This window comes from Staurois parvus, unplaced genomic scaffold (assembly GCF_062004578.1).
Source record: "Staurois parvus isolate SC_StPar_1 unplaced genomic scaffold, SC_StPar_1.0 ptg000457l, whole genome shotgun sequence".
Lineage (NCBI taxonomy): Eukaryota > Metazoa > Chordata > Amphibia > Anura > Ranidae > Staurois > Staurois parvus.
Genome location: NW_028318253.1, coordinates 1,111,972 through 1,128,321, shown reverse-complemented (window position 1 = coordinate 1,128,321; position 16,350 = coordinate 1,111,972). Strand labels below are relative to the sequence as shown.

The 16,350-nt window shown below is 41.7% G+C and overlaps 1 protein-coding gene across 1 annotated transcript in view; it reads left to right on the top strand.

Annotated features, from left to right (window-relative positions):
• XRCC1 (X-ray repair cross complementing 1) overlaps positions 1-16,350 on the top strand; it is a 52,111-nt gene that overhangs the window by 17,947 nt on the left and 17,814 nt on the right. The window contains exons 3-10 of the mRNA XM_089688868.1: positions 1,306-1,398; positions 3,304-3,411; positions 4,345-4,503; positions 6,640-6,714; positions 7,281-7,398; positions 8,615-8,721; positions 9,343-9,466; positions 9,619-9,844. Coding sequence (XP_089544994.1) covers positions 1,306-1,398; positions 3,304-3,411; positions 4,345-4,503; positions 6,640-6,714; positions 7,281-7,398; positions 8,615-8,721; positions 9,343-9,466; positions 9,619-9,844 — 1,010 coding nt within the window. The remainder of the gene's footprint in view (positions 1-1,305; positions 1,399-3,303; positions 3,412-4,344; positions 4,504-6,639; positions 6,715-7,280; positions 7,399-8,614; positions 8,722-9,342; positions 9,467-9,618; positions 9,845-16,350) is intronic.

Sequence of the window (16,350 nt, the reverse complement as noted above, 5' to 3'; positions counted from 1 at the left end):
CGCCTATCAGTGCTGCATATTAGTGCCGCCTATCCGTGACACCTCATTAGTGCTGTCTATCAGTGCCGCCTATCTGTGCCACCTCATTAGTGCTGCCTATCAGTGCCCTTTAGTGCTGCCTATCAGTGCCCATCAGTGCCGCCTATCAGTGCCCATCAGTGCTGCCTCATCAACGCACATCAGTGAAGGAGAAAAATTACCTGTTTGAAAAATTTTATAATAGAAACAAAGAAACTTTTTTTTTTTCAAATTTTTTGCAATTTTTGTATTTATAGCGCAAAAAGTAAAGTGCCCAGTGGCGATTAAATACCAGCAAAAGAAAGCTCTATTTGTGAGAAAAAAATGATCAAAATTTCATATGGGTACAATGTTGCATGACCGCGCAGTTGTCAATCAAAGTGCGGCAGTGCTGAAAGCTGAAAATTGGCCTGGTAAGGAAGGGGGTATAAGTGCTTGGTAGGCAAGTGGTTAAAGGCCTGGGAGGCACTAGCATTAAGGGGTTAGGATTTGACGAAACCTGGAAGCTAATTGATTTCTATACAGAGCTGCACCAGATTTTGTACTCTCCAGTTTTATTAATTAACCCGGAGTGTGTCCTTTGTACATCTAATTTATTGTCACTTCCTGGTATTCAGAGGCACTGGTGTGATAGACGGCCTCACAGCTGCCCCCTAAGAAGGCTATGTAACCAGTAGTGCCTTCCAGGGGGATCTCATCTGGAAATTGAAAAAAAAACTTTCCCTGGAGTTATCATGACATCTCTGGGAAACAGCTTTTTTTTACAGACATCTGGGGTTGATGCCATCAGTGCGGTTGCCAGAGATTAAGGAACAAGAGTCTGGCCACCAATGAGGTTTTTAAAATTATTTTCAAATGGAAGCACAGGTTGCTGTCCTATGGGGGAAACAAGCCATCGAGACTGTGGAAAAACTAAAAGAAAGTGGCAAGTAACTATAACTATTTCCAAACTGAGATTGCATTATCGCTGTCAGGTTTATTCGTGGGGGGAAAGGGTTGGGCAAGATGTGTTTTACAGTGATCCTGGTCTTTGCCCTGCTGTGCAGTTTCTTACTTTGTGATCTGCGGATCCTCCATTAACTATTTTGAGCTAGACACAGAACTCATGAAAATAATCACAGTCTTAGCAACAACAAACATTTGTAAAAAGAGGTGGGTGATCATTGACACGTAATATAACCCTTGGAAATTCAAGATATTATAAGCAAAAACACTTGTCAAAAATGCTATCTTTTTATTTTTTGCTAATAACCCCAAAATTAATTTTTTATTCTCTGTATATTTTAGACTCATACAGCAGAGAACTTGCTGAAACCTGACACATATCGCAAGTGGAAAGCCAAACAAGTTGGCGAGAAGCAGATCTCTGTCATTCTGCAGGTGAGAGACAAACTTTGAAAAGTTTGAAGTAATAAATCGGAACTCTTTTTAAAAAGGTTCCCCCACACTGCCCTCCTGCACTTATTTTTTCTTTTAATAATTCTTTATAACATTGGTAAAGATACGAGCTATATAAGTAAGGGTACAAAATATCAAAAGTAAAACATGCCTTTCTTTATGAATAAATGACTTGACAAAACATGAATCAACAGCTAATAACCTGTTATTTGTTATGGTGAAGACCAATGCCCTGTCAATATCGGGATACATAACTCCATAACCTGAGTATACTCAATATACAAGAAAAGCATTGGTGCATGTGGAACCCAAATAATATTTTGAAAGAGGTACTGAGTCTGTAAGAGCAAGTCATTTCCTTTTTATCAGACACAGTTGGTGGTTGATCTTCAATACTGCAAAGGGCGATGCTATGTTATGACATGGCACTGCTCTGCAATTTTGAGTCCATGCCAATATAATGAAGCACCCCTTTAGAGGTGGCAGGGCTTGTACATGACAGCCTGGGCTCACAGAATATTCAGCCAACATCTTTAAAGGATAAGTTCACCTTTTAAAAAAAAATATATAAATGCGCATTTTTTGCAGATAAAAAAAAGTGCATTTTTTTTTCTTAGCAGCCTGCAAAGCATTGCAGGCTTCTGCAGACTGCCAGTACAGCTATCTGCCTGTACCTCCTGCTTGGGCTCCAGGAAGATCAATGAACTACAAGAACACTCACCACCACACTTGCAGTTCTTTGAGAACGACAGCCATCTACCGCAATGGCTGACGGTACTTGTAGTGTGTTCATTCACAAGAAACTGGGAATGAATGACTTGGCCATGTGGGTGGAGCGCCGCACAGCCGAGCTGTATTTGAATTGTGACAGCGGGGCTGGGGAGAAGATCCCCCAGCAGGCTGTCACAATGGGAGATCGCATCAGGGTGCTGGCAGGTGCTTCAGTAACATGAATATGGATGTAACATGTTACTATAAAGGTGAACGTATCTGTTAAATCCAGAATTTCATGCTAATGACATTTTATAAGAAATCCTTTCCATTACTTATTGTATTATGTACCCAGTGATGTAGTCACTGTGCTTCTCTGTGCAATGCAATCAGATCATTGTTTGTTGGAAAGGCCAGAAGGGTGCTGTACATAGCTTCCTGAATATGTTACAGCACCCTGACTCAGTACTCCTCTCCAGAACCCTCAACCCTGATGCAAGCAGTGAGCTGGCTCTTGGGAGGAGTTATGCAATTATCAAAAATGCCTTGATGAGTGCATGTTAATCTGGAGGAGTGGGTGTTCCTAAGACGACTATATTTCCATGTAGACCAGCCTAGGTGACACCCGCATGTGATGCTGAGCCTCCATGTTTGAAAGAAATTAAATCCAGTGAAATGTAAGGGGTAGGCAAGAGACAGACAGGTGTTGGAAGAAAGAAGTAGATAATGCTGGACATTCTTCAACCAGGAAATGAGGTGGGCTCTGTTTGACTTGCTGCAGCTTCTAATGTATACTTTGAGAAGCTCACAGTGTGCAGTGAAATCAAAGCAAGTAATTTCAGTACAGGAAAGGAGCCTGTACAACTATGCAAGACTGAAGGGAAGACCGGGCTTTGGCTTTAAGTATTGTTCTCATTTGCGATACTGTAAATAAATAAACACAAAAACGTCAGGCTAAATATAATTGTTTAGCGCGCTCAGAGAAAAAAGATGGCTGTCTCCTAAGTAGACAGTGAATGGGTTCCCAGCACCCCTTTGGTTTTCTCTCATCAATAACGTTGTAGATATTTATCTGTGAATGTACATTCACTTGTTTTCTGCATTTTGATTCTAAAGCCTACTTGCGATTTCAAATATTTGATTAACTTGTATTGTGCTTTCTTGTCTGTGTTGTAGTTTGAAAAGGAAGAGCAGATCCACAGTATTGACATAGGAAATGAAGCATCGGCCTTTGTGGAGGTTTTGGTTGGCCACTCGACCTCCGTGAGCGAACAGGAGTATGAGGTGAGTTTAGAATATTATGGTGGAAATTTGCACTTATACTTACATGCACTTTTTTCAGTTTTGGATAGGGTGGGGAAAGGTTAGAAACCCTGTCTGCTTTTTTCTTTTGCTGTGCATCATGTTGGGGGTGATTAACCAGGGTAGAAAGAAATGGGAAATCCAACATTTTACCCATTGCCACTGGTACAGGAAGTGAGGGGAAACACCAGAGCAAACGCTGTTGTCTGATAGTGGGGAAAGCAAACAGAATTATGGGTGCATCACTAGAGGGATCATCAACAGGGGAAAGGAGGTCTACTGAATATTCTACTGTATAGATCTTTAGTTATCAACAGAGGGATTGCCAGCAGAAGGAAGGGGTAGAATTGATGGACCACACAAAGGACACACTCTTCAATGTTTCTATGAGGACATTGGTTTCGGTGTCAACTGTTTGTCGTAGGGATTTCTTTTCTTTTACGATTGTGTCCCTGAGAAGCGAGGCAAAAAAAAATGGCTTTGGATACACTTTGCCTCAGTAATCTTGCAGAGCAAGTAGCTGCCAGCACACTGGCCCTTTTAAGGGTCTTATTTAGGTGAAAGTATTGCACATAATGCACAGTATTGGCAAGTTTAGTTGGGAATGGCTGTGGAGGTGAGCAAAGTTTTCATGTTTTAGACTTGTAATATAAGTGTGGTTAATAGGCATCTCTGTGGGCAGTTAGGTAGCTGTGAATAGCTGGAGGACATTGTACAAAAACCTGAAGCACAGCAGATAATGGAGTGCCAAAGGGATGGATCACTCAGACACTCAGATGAAGTAAAAACATATTTTATAAAGAGCTGATAGCCAGCGTGTGTTGGGGTTATATAGCTTCCCCCTTCTTTTACAGCTAATGTAGGCAGTAATGCAGAATATCAGAATGTGCAGTAGCACTATACCTTTCTGAGTAGGTGATCCTGGGAATGTCCTCATTCATGTCACCAAGCGAGAGCAAAAGTGGAACCAACCTGAATCGCACAAGGATGTTCGGGCCAGACAAACTGGTGAAGGCAGCAGCTGAGAAGAAATGGGACAGAGTGAAGATAGCTTGCACTCAGCCATACACGAAGGTGAGCTTTACCAATGTTTTTATATTTTAAATAAAACTGGGGTAAGAGACGTATGTAGTCTGCCATCGTTCTCCTCCATCTAGCGTCAATTATTTAGGAGATATTAAGCTGGAATAAACATGTAACAAGCTTTGTTAGTATGAAGTCACAACTTATTATCTGCAGATTTGTGCAAGGTATCAAAACATCTGGAATACTGGGGGAGATTTTCTAAAACTGGAGCACAAAGAATTTGGTGCAGCTGTGCATTTTAATCAATCAGCATCCAGTTCTTATGGTTAAAGCTTAATTGAACAAGCTGAAGATAGAAGCTGATTGGTTACTATGCACAGCTGCAACAAAATCTGTGTTCACCAGCTTCAAAAAATCTCCCCCACTGTGACTGCTAGACAGCATTTTCAAAACAAGAGGAAATCTCTCCTAGTTGAGGGGAAATCCAACCTTTTTGGACAAAGATAGCTCTAAACAGCCTCCCCTATCTATTCAAAACTTTCTATTCACTTTAGTTTCCCATTTCTCCTCTTTGCATGTAAAGTGCTGCATCGTTTGTACATGCACAGATTTGCTAAATATCCTCAAAGCATTTAATTACAAGGCAGTAACAGTTTTAAAAAAAAGTTCTTTCTCAGGGTCATTTATTCAGAAGAAGAAACCAAAACTCTTGCAAACTACACCTCTGTCTGTAGGGTGGCTATGTTGCCTTGCAGGGTCCCTTTTTGGAGCCACAGAGTAGTCACCCTTACGGCCGTACTCCCAGCTGGGACTAAAGCCGCATGTGAACATGCACTAGGCACAGACTGGCTTCTCAGTGGCTAAAACACTGTTCTGACCATCAGCCCTTAGATTGACAGCAGCACTGAATAAAAGCTGGCTAATAAAGTTAATTGGAAAAAAAAAAGAAAAGTAAATTCTGTTACTCAAGAAAAATAAAAACTAACATTTTCTCACTTTACTGCTGTTTCTCCAGTGCAGGAATATAAGGAGTCTTTTTCCACCAGCAGAAAGTTTTGAGAACAGTATGTGCTGTAAAAGAAACAATATATGTAAGGAATCATATGACATGTAGTCCCCATGTCGGGGGGGGTGGGGGTTTGAAAGTACTGAGAGTGGGCAACAGTGACATTCAAGTTTCAAAAATCATTTATAAACAATATTTGAAAAAATGTGAAAGTGCAGTTAGAAAAGTTGATCTAAAGGAAAACATTAACTCAATAAGTGTTTACCCCACCTGGTAGTATTCCTAAATGTAGCTCGGGTTAGGTTTCAGTACCAGAAGTGGTAACCCCAAGCTACACTCAGGATTACACTGCAGCATTGCTCTGGGATCCCTGGATCACCTACCTTGTCCCGCCACGCTGACCTCCCGCTGCATCTCCGGCCATGTCCTCTGGCCGATGCCAGCATCCGTCTTCCGGGTTCCATTCCCTGTGAGTGTCGGGATGTACGGGAGGCGGAACCGGCGGGAGATTCAAAAATGTAAACATTTTACATACACATAATACACTAAAATCACATAATAAAACATTACTGTATCAAACCATTTCACATACATTTTGTCCCGAGTGCTTTGTCCAGTGCCCTGCCTGCATTTTTATTGTTCTTTCTGCCTGGAAATGAGAAACATCCATGGCGTCCAAAAAGCGTCCCTTTAGGTCAAAAGCTGTTTTAGACCGGCTAGAGAACAGCGATAGTAAATTGGAACCACTTGCAGAATTGAGTGATAATGATTCGTGGGGGAAATTCGTCATCAGACACTGAAAACGATTCTGTGACTTTGCTCAGTGATGTGCGAACTTGGCGCTATATTTCAAATTTCAGTGTTTTTTGGTTTGATTATATTATTGAATAAAATGTATTATTATTATTTTTTATGATTTATTATATTATAATTTATGATTTCGTGTTTCCAATTTTATCATACCCGGGATGTTTACTAGACTCTTGTTCGGACAGATTTCAGTGAGTTATTCCTAAGAATTACAGGCCTACAATAAAAAAACAACATATTTCCATTGAAAACAATGTACCGCTTTGAGCACAGAAATACTGACATAATCAGACCGCTAGGGAGGTTAATACTACTTTGGAAATGTGATCAAGTTCTCTCTATTTATTTCTCTCTCTATTTTCCATTAGAATCTGGCGTATGGACTGTCATTTATTCGTTTTAACTCTCCACCGGACAAAGATGAACCAATGCCTTCTTCTCCGGTATGAAGATTAATTGGTATTATGTGTGTGGTGTAAAGAATGAAGATAAAGTTTAAAGCCGAACTCCTGGCAAACTTTTGATCTAGACACCCCTTCCAGACAGCATGGCTGGGCTAGTAATCTAGCCATGCTGTCTGGCAGGGGTGTCTTCTACTGCGTGAATTGGCAGATGAGGAGTAGAAGCACTCTGATGAGGTTATCACTCTGCTTTGCCCTCCTGTAAGCTAATTCATGAAGATAAACTGACATGGCCTCACAAATGCAGCAGAACCCTTATTGGCTCAGTATGAAGCCCCATCCTTCTCTTAATGTGGGGCTTGTATCAATGCCAATAGTACCAATTTTATGTTAGAATGCATTTAACGTTTTTTTAAATTAATACTTTGCTGAGTTAAATCATATATTTTTAATATCTGCCCTGAGTTTGGCTTAAAGTTAGCAAGAATGAAATAAGAAATGCACATTTTAGTTCCTGGTTTACTTTTGTAACCTGCACTAGAAATAATTACTGCTGGCTTCATGTTGCTCTAGACAGAGCTGTTTTCTTATCTTTACTGTATCTTTAGAAAGTCACGAAATTGGGCCAGTTTAAGGTGAAAGAGGAGGAGAGCTCATCGCCACCAATGCGTCCTGGGAGCCTTTTTTTCAGTCGCACCAGCAAGCCAGAAGGTACTCCTCCAAAAGGTAACCTCCGCATTATATCTGAAAGCAGTAGAGGCATTTATTGAATGTGACATCATTTTAAAATTTGCTCTAGGATCTTTTTTTTTTTCACCATAAAATTGCCTTCCCATTGTGAAAAGAAATCACCAAAAAAATAAATAGAATAGCTGGGAAAAAAAACATTCTGTAATTGTCTGGGACATCACACTGCCTTTCCGCAAGCATTGCATATACCTCAGGAGGACGGATCTGAGAAGAAGCCTACATCATATCTCAGTTCTAATTATGCCTTACAACACTGTCATCAACACTGTCCTCCCCCAAACTGACAATACTGCTCTCCCAAGGTGTGTACATTAGTCCTTGTGCACACTGCTGCTCATGAACGTGAGTTCAAGAGCTTTTGGCGTATTTTGCCACAGCCCCTAAACCAGTGTTTCTCAACTCCAGTCCTCATGGACCCCCAACAGGTCATGTTTTCAGGATTTCCCTCAGATGAAACAGCTGTGGTAATTACTAAGGCAGTGAAACTGATCAAATCACCTGTGCAAAATAATGGAAACCCTGAAAACATGACCTGTTGGGGGTCCATGAGGACTGGAGTTGAGAAACACTGCCCTAAACTAAACTCAATAAAAGTCCACGCACACATGGACATTTGTCAGAGATTAACAGAAGCAGCATTTAGGGTCAGTGAAATGTCCCTCTGCTGAACGCAGAAGAATCATGTTCAGTAAAGGAAGGTTTTTGGCCTAAACGCGCCTAAGCGCTAATCGCGTTTAGCGCTTGGGTGTTCATTTCAGTGACAAGTACTCTAGCCAATGAAATGAATAAACCCCTAAGCACTAAACACGTTACAGCGTTTGCACGTATTTGTTCCGCGTTTAGCATGTTTCTGCTGCTAGCAGAAAAACGTTCCAATGTGTATGTGGCCTTACTACTTCTTCCAGAATGCAGACTCCCTAGCAAAGGCACTGTGTTAACTTGCCGAATCACCGGGTGAGACAGAAAAGCCTAAAAAAGAAAAAGAAATGTAGCCACCACCTCTAAAAATTTGTAAGCTGCAATATATTACATTTTTGTTTTTGGGTTTAATACCACTTTAAGCTCAATTCACATTTTATCTATGGGCCTGTTTCTTTTGTGAATAATAGTGATGCACAGTTTTTTGCAGAACATTTGTGATGGGTATTATTTGCTTTGGTTGATGTATTTTCTCCCTGTACTTGTCCCATAGCACCCTCACAAAGCTACGCCTCTGTGGCATTACAGGGATCCAGCTCCACAGATACCAGCAGTGATAAGCCAGTCACCAAAACTCCACCCAGCAATGCCACACCAAAGGTAATGTAGTTTTCTTTTTTTTTTCTCTGTAACTGTATACAGTATGCTTATAATGTATCTGTATGCTATTATTATATAAGTACCTGTATTAATAATGGGAAGTGGAGCAACAGGGAAGCAAACAAAAGTTAAGTGCAAGCTGGTGCTGCGGGGGCTGTATTGCATGAATTATAGAGGAGTTTGCACAACTGGTACCCGGCTCATAGAAAGCTGCACTAGAGGGAGCACGGAGGTTATTCTTATAAACTGGAACTGTGGTGGAGTTCTTTCGGGCCTTGAAAACTGAATCTATTGAAACAAAAGTATTACAGATCTACTATACACCTGTATCTCAGCTTTTTTTCTTGATACCCCCATATCATATACTTTGGGGCAGAGCAGAGAGCTGGAGATTGACAGTAACGGCCCTCTGCTCAGAGCGGAGAGGAGTACTGAGTGATCAGTGGTGTTTGATCGCTCAGCTCTCACTGCAGAGCTGGCTGGGGACAGATGCAGCATTAGATTGATGCTGCATCCACCTAGGTGAGTATTCATTTTTTTTTCTTTACTTCCAATTTAACAACACTACATCAGCAGGCAATCTTTTTTCATCCTAAATAATAATAAAGCTTTCTCTTACAGGAACCTTCATCTGGCAAACGCAAATTTGAGTTCAACAAGGAGTCCCCTAGCCGTCCTCTTGCCAAGGTGTCCCCATCTAGCTCCAAAGAGAACAGCTCACAGCCAGCACCCAAGAAAATTAAAGGTACTGTCTGGCTAATGTATGGAAATTGATAGAACTGTGGAGTTCTCTTGGTCTAACTGACCGCATTATCAAGACAGTGTTACCTGACCTTGTGTACTGAACTGCAGTCCATGACATTTACCCATAAATCTCTTTTGTTGGTGCTGTTTCAGCTGAGCCTCAAGCTCCTCCTCCTAAGAAGACCCCACCCCCTGAGAAACCCGCCAAGAAGAAGAATTCTTCCAGTTCTCAGCCAGTGGAGCTGAATCGGATCTTACAGGGAACAGTTTTTGTGCTGAGCGGTTTCCAGAACCCTTTCCGTTCGGACCTCAGGGATAAAGCTCTGGAGATGGGTGCCAAGTACCGACCAGACTGGACCCCTGATAGCACTCACCTCATGTATGTAAAGAGATGGAAACTGCTATTATCACCTTACACTGACTGCGTTGCCTAATGAGACATGTTCATCCCTTCTCACCCTAAAAAATTGACAGTTAAAATGTTAGCTTGCCATCTGGAGCTTGGCGTTTTCCTTTTGGACAGGATGTGTAGGGTATTAAATGCATGCTAATGGTAACATTTTCCTGATTTAAACTTAGCACACTTATAATGCTTCAGACTCCTAAAGAGAATCTATCGCTTTGTTTATTCAGGGCATACTGATCTGTTCTCTTGATAAGGAACTCCGAAACCACCATTCTCTCTGTGGGAGTGCTAAGAAATATGTGATATTTCTTGGCATAGGGCACGTGACCTCCCCTTCCTTCCAAGATACAATGTTCAAGCCTGAGGGCCAGTTACCAGGCTTCCAGCACTGTTACATCAGGGCAGGGAGAAGGCCATTAAACCATGTGTAAGTTCCGATACAGAGCTTACACAGAGTTAAGACTGTTCTCCAAAAGATTAAAGGAGTAGCAGGAGAAGCATGCAAAGCGGAGTATAAGATACACTGAATGTACAAAGTGATAGATATTCTTTCCCCACTTGCCTACTGGGCAAATTCTGACATTTGTCTCCTACATGTAAACATCAGCATTTTTTTGCTAGAAAATTACTTAGAATCCCAAGCATTATATATTTTTTAAGCAGAGGCCCTAGGGAATAAAATGATGGGTCTTGCAATTTATGTTACATGGTATTTGCACAGCGGTTTTTTAAAAACAATTTTTTGGGAAAAAATACACATTAATGAATTTTAGTGAACACAAACACAAAATAATTGATAAAATATAAAAGATGATGTTACACCGAGTAAATAGATACCAAACATGTCACACACATGTGGAATGGTGACAAACTACAGTACTTAAAATTATCCATAGGCACCACTTTAAAAGCCTTTGCAAGATACCAGTTTAGAGTCATACAAGGACGTCTTGCCTTAGAATTATTGCTATCACTGTGATGTTTGCGATGATACCTCACGTGGGGTGTGACTGTTTACACATGTGCGTGTCACACCGTCCTGTCACACCGTCGTGTCACACCGTCGTGTGCATTCGCCTTTGCATGGGGTGGTGGGAGCCCTTTTTTTTTTTTTTTTTATACTTTTGCTTTTTAATTGTTTTTTTTTTTTCTTTAAATCTCTTTTTACATAGTTAGTCTGGCTGAAAAAAGACAAAAGTCCATCCAGTTCAACCATTTTATTGCTATCACAATTGATGAACAACATCCCTTGTGACAGCATGGGCCATGACAAGTCCTTTTTGGAGAGATCTGGGTTCTATTAAACCCCAGATCTCTCCTCTGGCCTCCGAAGCAGCAGATCAAACCAAGATCGGTTTCATCTGCTGCTTCAGAAGCCCATAACTATAAGCAAACAAACCGGACATGACAAAATCCTCATCATTTTCAGCATACAGTGGGAGGAACAACATCAGTCCCTCGAACTGTGTCTGGGGGAGCCGATGCCGCCAGCCACATCTTTATTTGGCTCCTTGATTGAACAAGAGAGCCCGGTAAAGGAGGGAGGTGAAACTAAAAGTGAGCAGCCACTGCATAGCCATTACTTTTCAAAAAAGAGAATCACTGGCCCTAAAAAAAGATATCAGGATCATGGTTGTATAACTGCTTCAATACCAGGCCATATATATACGTATGGCAGTGTTGAAGTGGTAAAAGAGACGCAGTAGACTACTCAATTTAACATACTTCTCCCACATTATCGATTTTATTTACCTTTAAAAACATCCCTTGTGTATACATCCAAAAGCCCTTTGACAGCTTTTGGGTGCAACTATCTTGAATGTGATGTCAGAAGACTCAGATTACTCTTCCAACACACTCCTAGAAGAGGTGAGGGCTATGATGTGCAGATAGAGAGGGAGCTGTGCTTAGGAAATTTACTCTTTCTTGAGTAGTTACATTTTCTAGCATGTTCAAATGCACATTGCAAGTGAATAAAAAATAATTTATGGAAAGGAAATACACTGCCAGTAAGCATTTAAAGTTTTTAGGTGCTTTTACCTGCCTTTTTAGTTGGTGACAGGGTCTCTTTAAGTAACATAGCAACGTAGTATTTGTTCATTAAATTTTACTTCAGTACTAGTGACACAGATACCAAGTAAAATTGATCATTGGAGATCAAGCATTGGATAAGTTTCTTTTTTTTTTTATCAAAGTTTATTGATTTGCAGAGGCAACATAAAGAAAAAGTAACAGAGAGGAGATGCCAATATTGTACAGCAGTACAACAAGGTACATGGGATTCCAAAGTTAGCCACATAAGAAAATGCCATAGAAAGTTGTACCCAGTGCAAAACAAGGCATTAATAGTGATTGAATCAAATATAGAAGGCTAGTACAATACAATACAATACACAATCCTATATAGATACATTTTATAGGAAAAATAGACCAATCTTATTAGCAAAATATCAACAAATATAAAACCAAAGGGAGGGGGGAGGTAAGTGCAGCAATAACACGCAGTAGAGAAATAAATCCAGGTAAGAGTAGCCAATGGGGTTTTGACCGATACCATTAGAATACTTTGTATTTAAGCATCCAGAGTAAAACATCCAGACATCCCCAAACTTTTGTTGGTTTTTAACTGTATGTTCCCAACACTCCGCCTCCATAATCGTATTCACTTCCCTTTTCCAGTCAGCCAGCAAAGGAAAGGTAGTCTGCCTCCAAAATCTAGGGATTAAGGATTTTGCAGCATTCAGCAAATGTGGAGTGACACTCTGTTTATAGGATTTTAAGAAGGAGGGAACGCCATGAAAGAGAGTGTAAAGGAGAGCAGGTTATGGATCTAAGAGTTGTCTTTGCAACCTAGGTGCAATCGTTCCTCAAAATGCTCTGATTCTAGGGCAGAACCACCAGATGTAGAGAAAGGTGCCTCGTTGTCCACAACCCCTCAAACAGCACACATCAGCAGTAGGATACATCTGGCCCAGTTAGGAATTTATAGGACGACTCTTGAATATGGGTGCTAATGGAGGTTGCATGGGTCAGTTTAATAATTCATGAGATTTGGTGTGGGGGATTCCAATGCAAGTTCCTTCTCCCATTCCCGCATAAAGTACGTGATGGACAGAGAATGAGCGCTAAGGATTAGTTTATACATATGGATAAGCAAGTGTCCGTAAGTTTGATAAACATGGATTCGGACGGGGCGAGAGCGTCCCGTGTCCTTAACTTAGGTACTAACTTACTAAAACGTCTGATAACTGATGGTACCTTCAGTCTGAAAGCGGGAAATGTTCATATGTAGCCTGTACTACGGGTAAGAGCAGTAATTTATCATGAGGGGCAAATTTCACACAGGATCTATCCTCGTCAGTACCATAAGAATGTAAAAATGTAAGGTCTTCACCTGGAGGGAACCATGGGAATCCCCCCAAGGGCGCCAGTGGAGGTGTCGTGGAGGTGTAGTGGCCAGTCACGTTTAGTCTGTCCCAGACCGCCAATGTGTTACATGTCAGCGAGATTTCCAGTCAGAAAGTCCTCTAGAGGCAGTTGGAAGCCATGATGCTCCTGCCAGGTTTCTATCAGCCATTGATTTCTCCAGGGGACCCATATTTTAGTAGCGGCATCGAAGCACCAGTTCAGAATACGCAGCCATAGCCTTATAATACAGGGCTACATCTGGGATACCGACCCCACCATCCAATTCATCTTTATGTAACATGTTATAGGATAATCTCCAGTCGTTTCCCATGCCAAACAAAAGTCAGAAAAATCCGATGTAAGCTTTTGAAGAAAGTCTGTGGTAGCAAATTGGCACTGTGTATAGTAGGTACACAATCAGAGAGGGGATTATCATTTGAAGTACATTCACCCTCCAAAACCAAGTCAAGGGGTAGGTCTGCCAGAGCTTCAGGTCACCGTAACTCTGTCCAACAGCACCCTGTAATTGAGGTCATATAGACGTTTCGGATCAGGAGAGTTCCCAGGTACAGTAGTGATCTCTCCTGCCACACAAAAGAGGAGTGGCGTAAAGAATCCATTATGGTAGAAGGAACATGGATGGGCAAGAGCAAAGATTTGTTATAATTGATTTTGAAATTAGACAATGGGCCAAATTTACGAAGTTCTTCCATGAGAGCCGTAAGAGAAATTTGAGTAGAGAAATAAAAAAGGAAATCATCAGAGTAAGCCAATAGTTTGTGTTCTGTAGAGCCAATAGTGATCCCTGCAATTTCCCTATTCAGATTAGCCTTAAGAAAGGTTCCAGGACAAGGGCAATAAGTAAAGGGGATAAGAGATAGCCTTGCCTAGTCCCATTGCCATTATTTAAAGTAATCAAACAACAGACCATTTACTTCCATCTGAGCTGGGTTTCTGGTATAAGGCCCAAATCTAGCCCAGCATTCGTTCACCAAGCCCTATTTTTCGAAGTGTTTCCATCATATAGGTCCAGTTCACTCTGTCGAAGGCCTTTTTGAAGTCCATCCAACAAAACCACACAAGGTGTTCATGCAGGATCATTTTGGGTCCAACGTAAGATATGTGAAGCGAGAATAGTGTTATCTCTGGCCTCACAGCCTACCATAAAGCCTGTCTGGTTCGCATGCACAAGGGCCGCAGCATGGTTCTGGAGTCGAACAGCCAGAAGTTTGGCCAACAGCTTATAATCCGAGTTCAGCAACGAAATGGGTCTATAGTTGGGGCAGTATTGGGGATCTTTACCTGGCTTCGGTAGCACTGTAATATGGGCTAGAAGTGCCTCCAGAGGCAAGGAATTAGTAGCTGTAATGAAATTGAAGTAATGACATAATGGCTCAGCTAGGATGGAGAAGAATTTTTTTCTAATATCGGCTAGAGAAACTGTCCGGTCCCGGACTCTTGCCCAGTGGGAGGTGAGCAAAAATTGCGCCTAATTCCTCGGTGGTAATTGGGCGGTCCAATTCTTCCATAATCTGGGAGAAAAAGTTGAAGAGAGCAGTCATTCAGGTATGCCCGCACCTTATCAATATGGTCCTGGTCACCCTCAGTAGGGAAGGCAGACTGGAGGTTATAGAGGGAGGCATAGAAATGCTGAATTTCTCCAGCAATGGATAGTGTATCCACTATTTTCCCACCTTGTACTGTCAGGCCATGAACATGGCGTAGAGCTTGCTGTTTTTTTAATTGTCTGACCAGGAGACGGCTACATGTGTTTATAGAAACAGTGGGCATAAAATCTAAGCTTATCCTGGGCTCTATAATCTAGGCACTGGGATAAAGATGTGCGTAAGGCCTCTAACCTCTGAGAATCGGCTAGGGCAGAATGGGGTTTATGGTTTTCCCATATGGCCTGCGTGGACATATCCTCAGAGGAATTGGTTGCAAAGTAGGACTGTAAAGAGCTTGTCACTGCCGCCACAATGGTGGGGTCACCTAAAAGGTTTTCATTTAGTCTCCACACTCTCTCCACCTGGTGGGCAGTCGGGGGACAAATGGAAATTGTCACTGGGGAGTGGTCTGAGATCATGATCCCAAGAGGAGGAAATAACTTGCTCAGGTAGAATTGTTCCACAAAGAATAAGATCAAGTCATGTAGGAGCCTTTTAACATGCTTAAGTGCTCAAAAAGAGAGCAGGGTTTTACCTGAGGAGGTGTCCATGCTGGGGTCTAGGGCAATATTAAAATCACCCCCCAAAACTACCAAACCTTCCATGAAAGTTGATAACTGCTTAAGAGAGGTTGACAGGAAGTTGACAGTAAGGGAATTCGGGGCAGAGATGGATGCAAATGTATACCTTTGGTTGTGAATCGAGCCTTTGAGAAAAAGGAAACGGGTGTCTTGATCTGTTTGTACAGAATGTATGGAGAAGGGGCGAGATTTTCAAATCGCAATAGACACCCCGCTTGTTTAGAAATAGGTGATATACTTGTGATACCATTGGTCAAACGTCTGAAGAGGTAGGCAGGGAGTGGAGCTGGCAGTGAAATGTGTCTCCTGTAAAAATAAAACATCTGGGGACAGATTGTGCAGTTCCTGCCAGAGCCGGCCCCGTTTTTGAGTGGAGCAAAGCCCCGAAACATAAGACACAATCTTTATTTTGGAAGCCATGGTGATAAGTATAAAGAGAATAAGCACCATACATTTTTAATAAGATGCCCATCAGGATATTAGGAAGTGGACAATCTGGATAAGGTAGCACCTGGAAAATTAGCAGTAACTATCTCCCCCCCCCCCCCCCGAGGATAACTAAAAACATACCAACAAAGCAACCAAAAAGAATGAAATATAAATAATATCCTAAAGAAAGATGAACATTCTAGCGGGGTGACGACCTCGGAGAAGAGGGAAAGTCTTTGAAGAAGCAAAGTCATGGCCCGTGCGATTCTTCTTATGTGGTCTCGTAGAGGCCTGTTGCCAGTGTTCCTGGCACTGTAGTAGGGAGACGTCGCTGTGGAGCCTCCAGTCTGGGAAGTCGGTTGATGAGAGATCCAAATTTTCAAGAAAGTGGCTG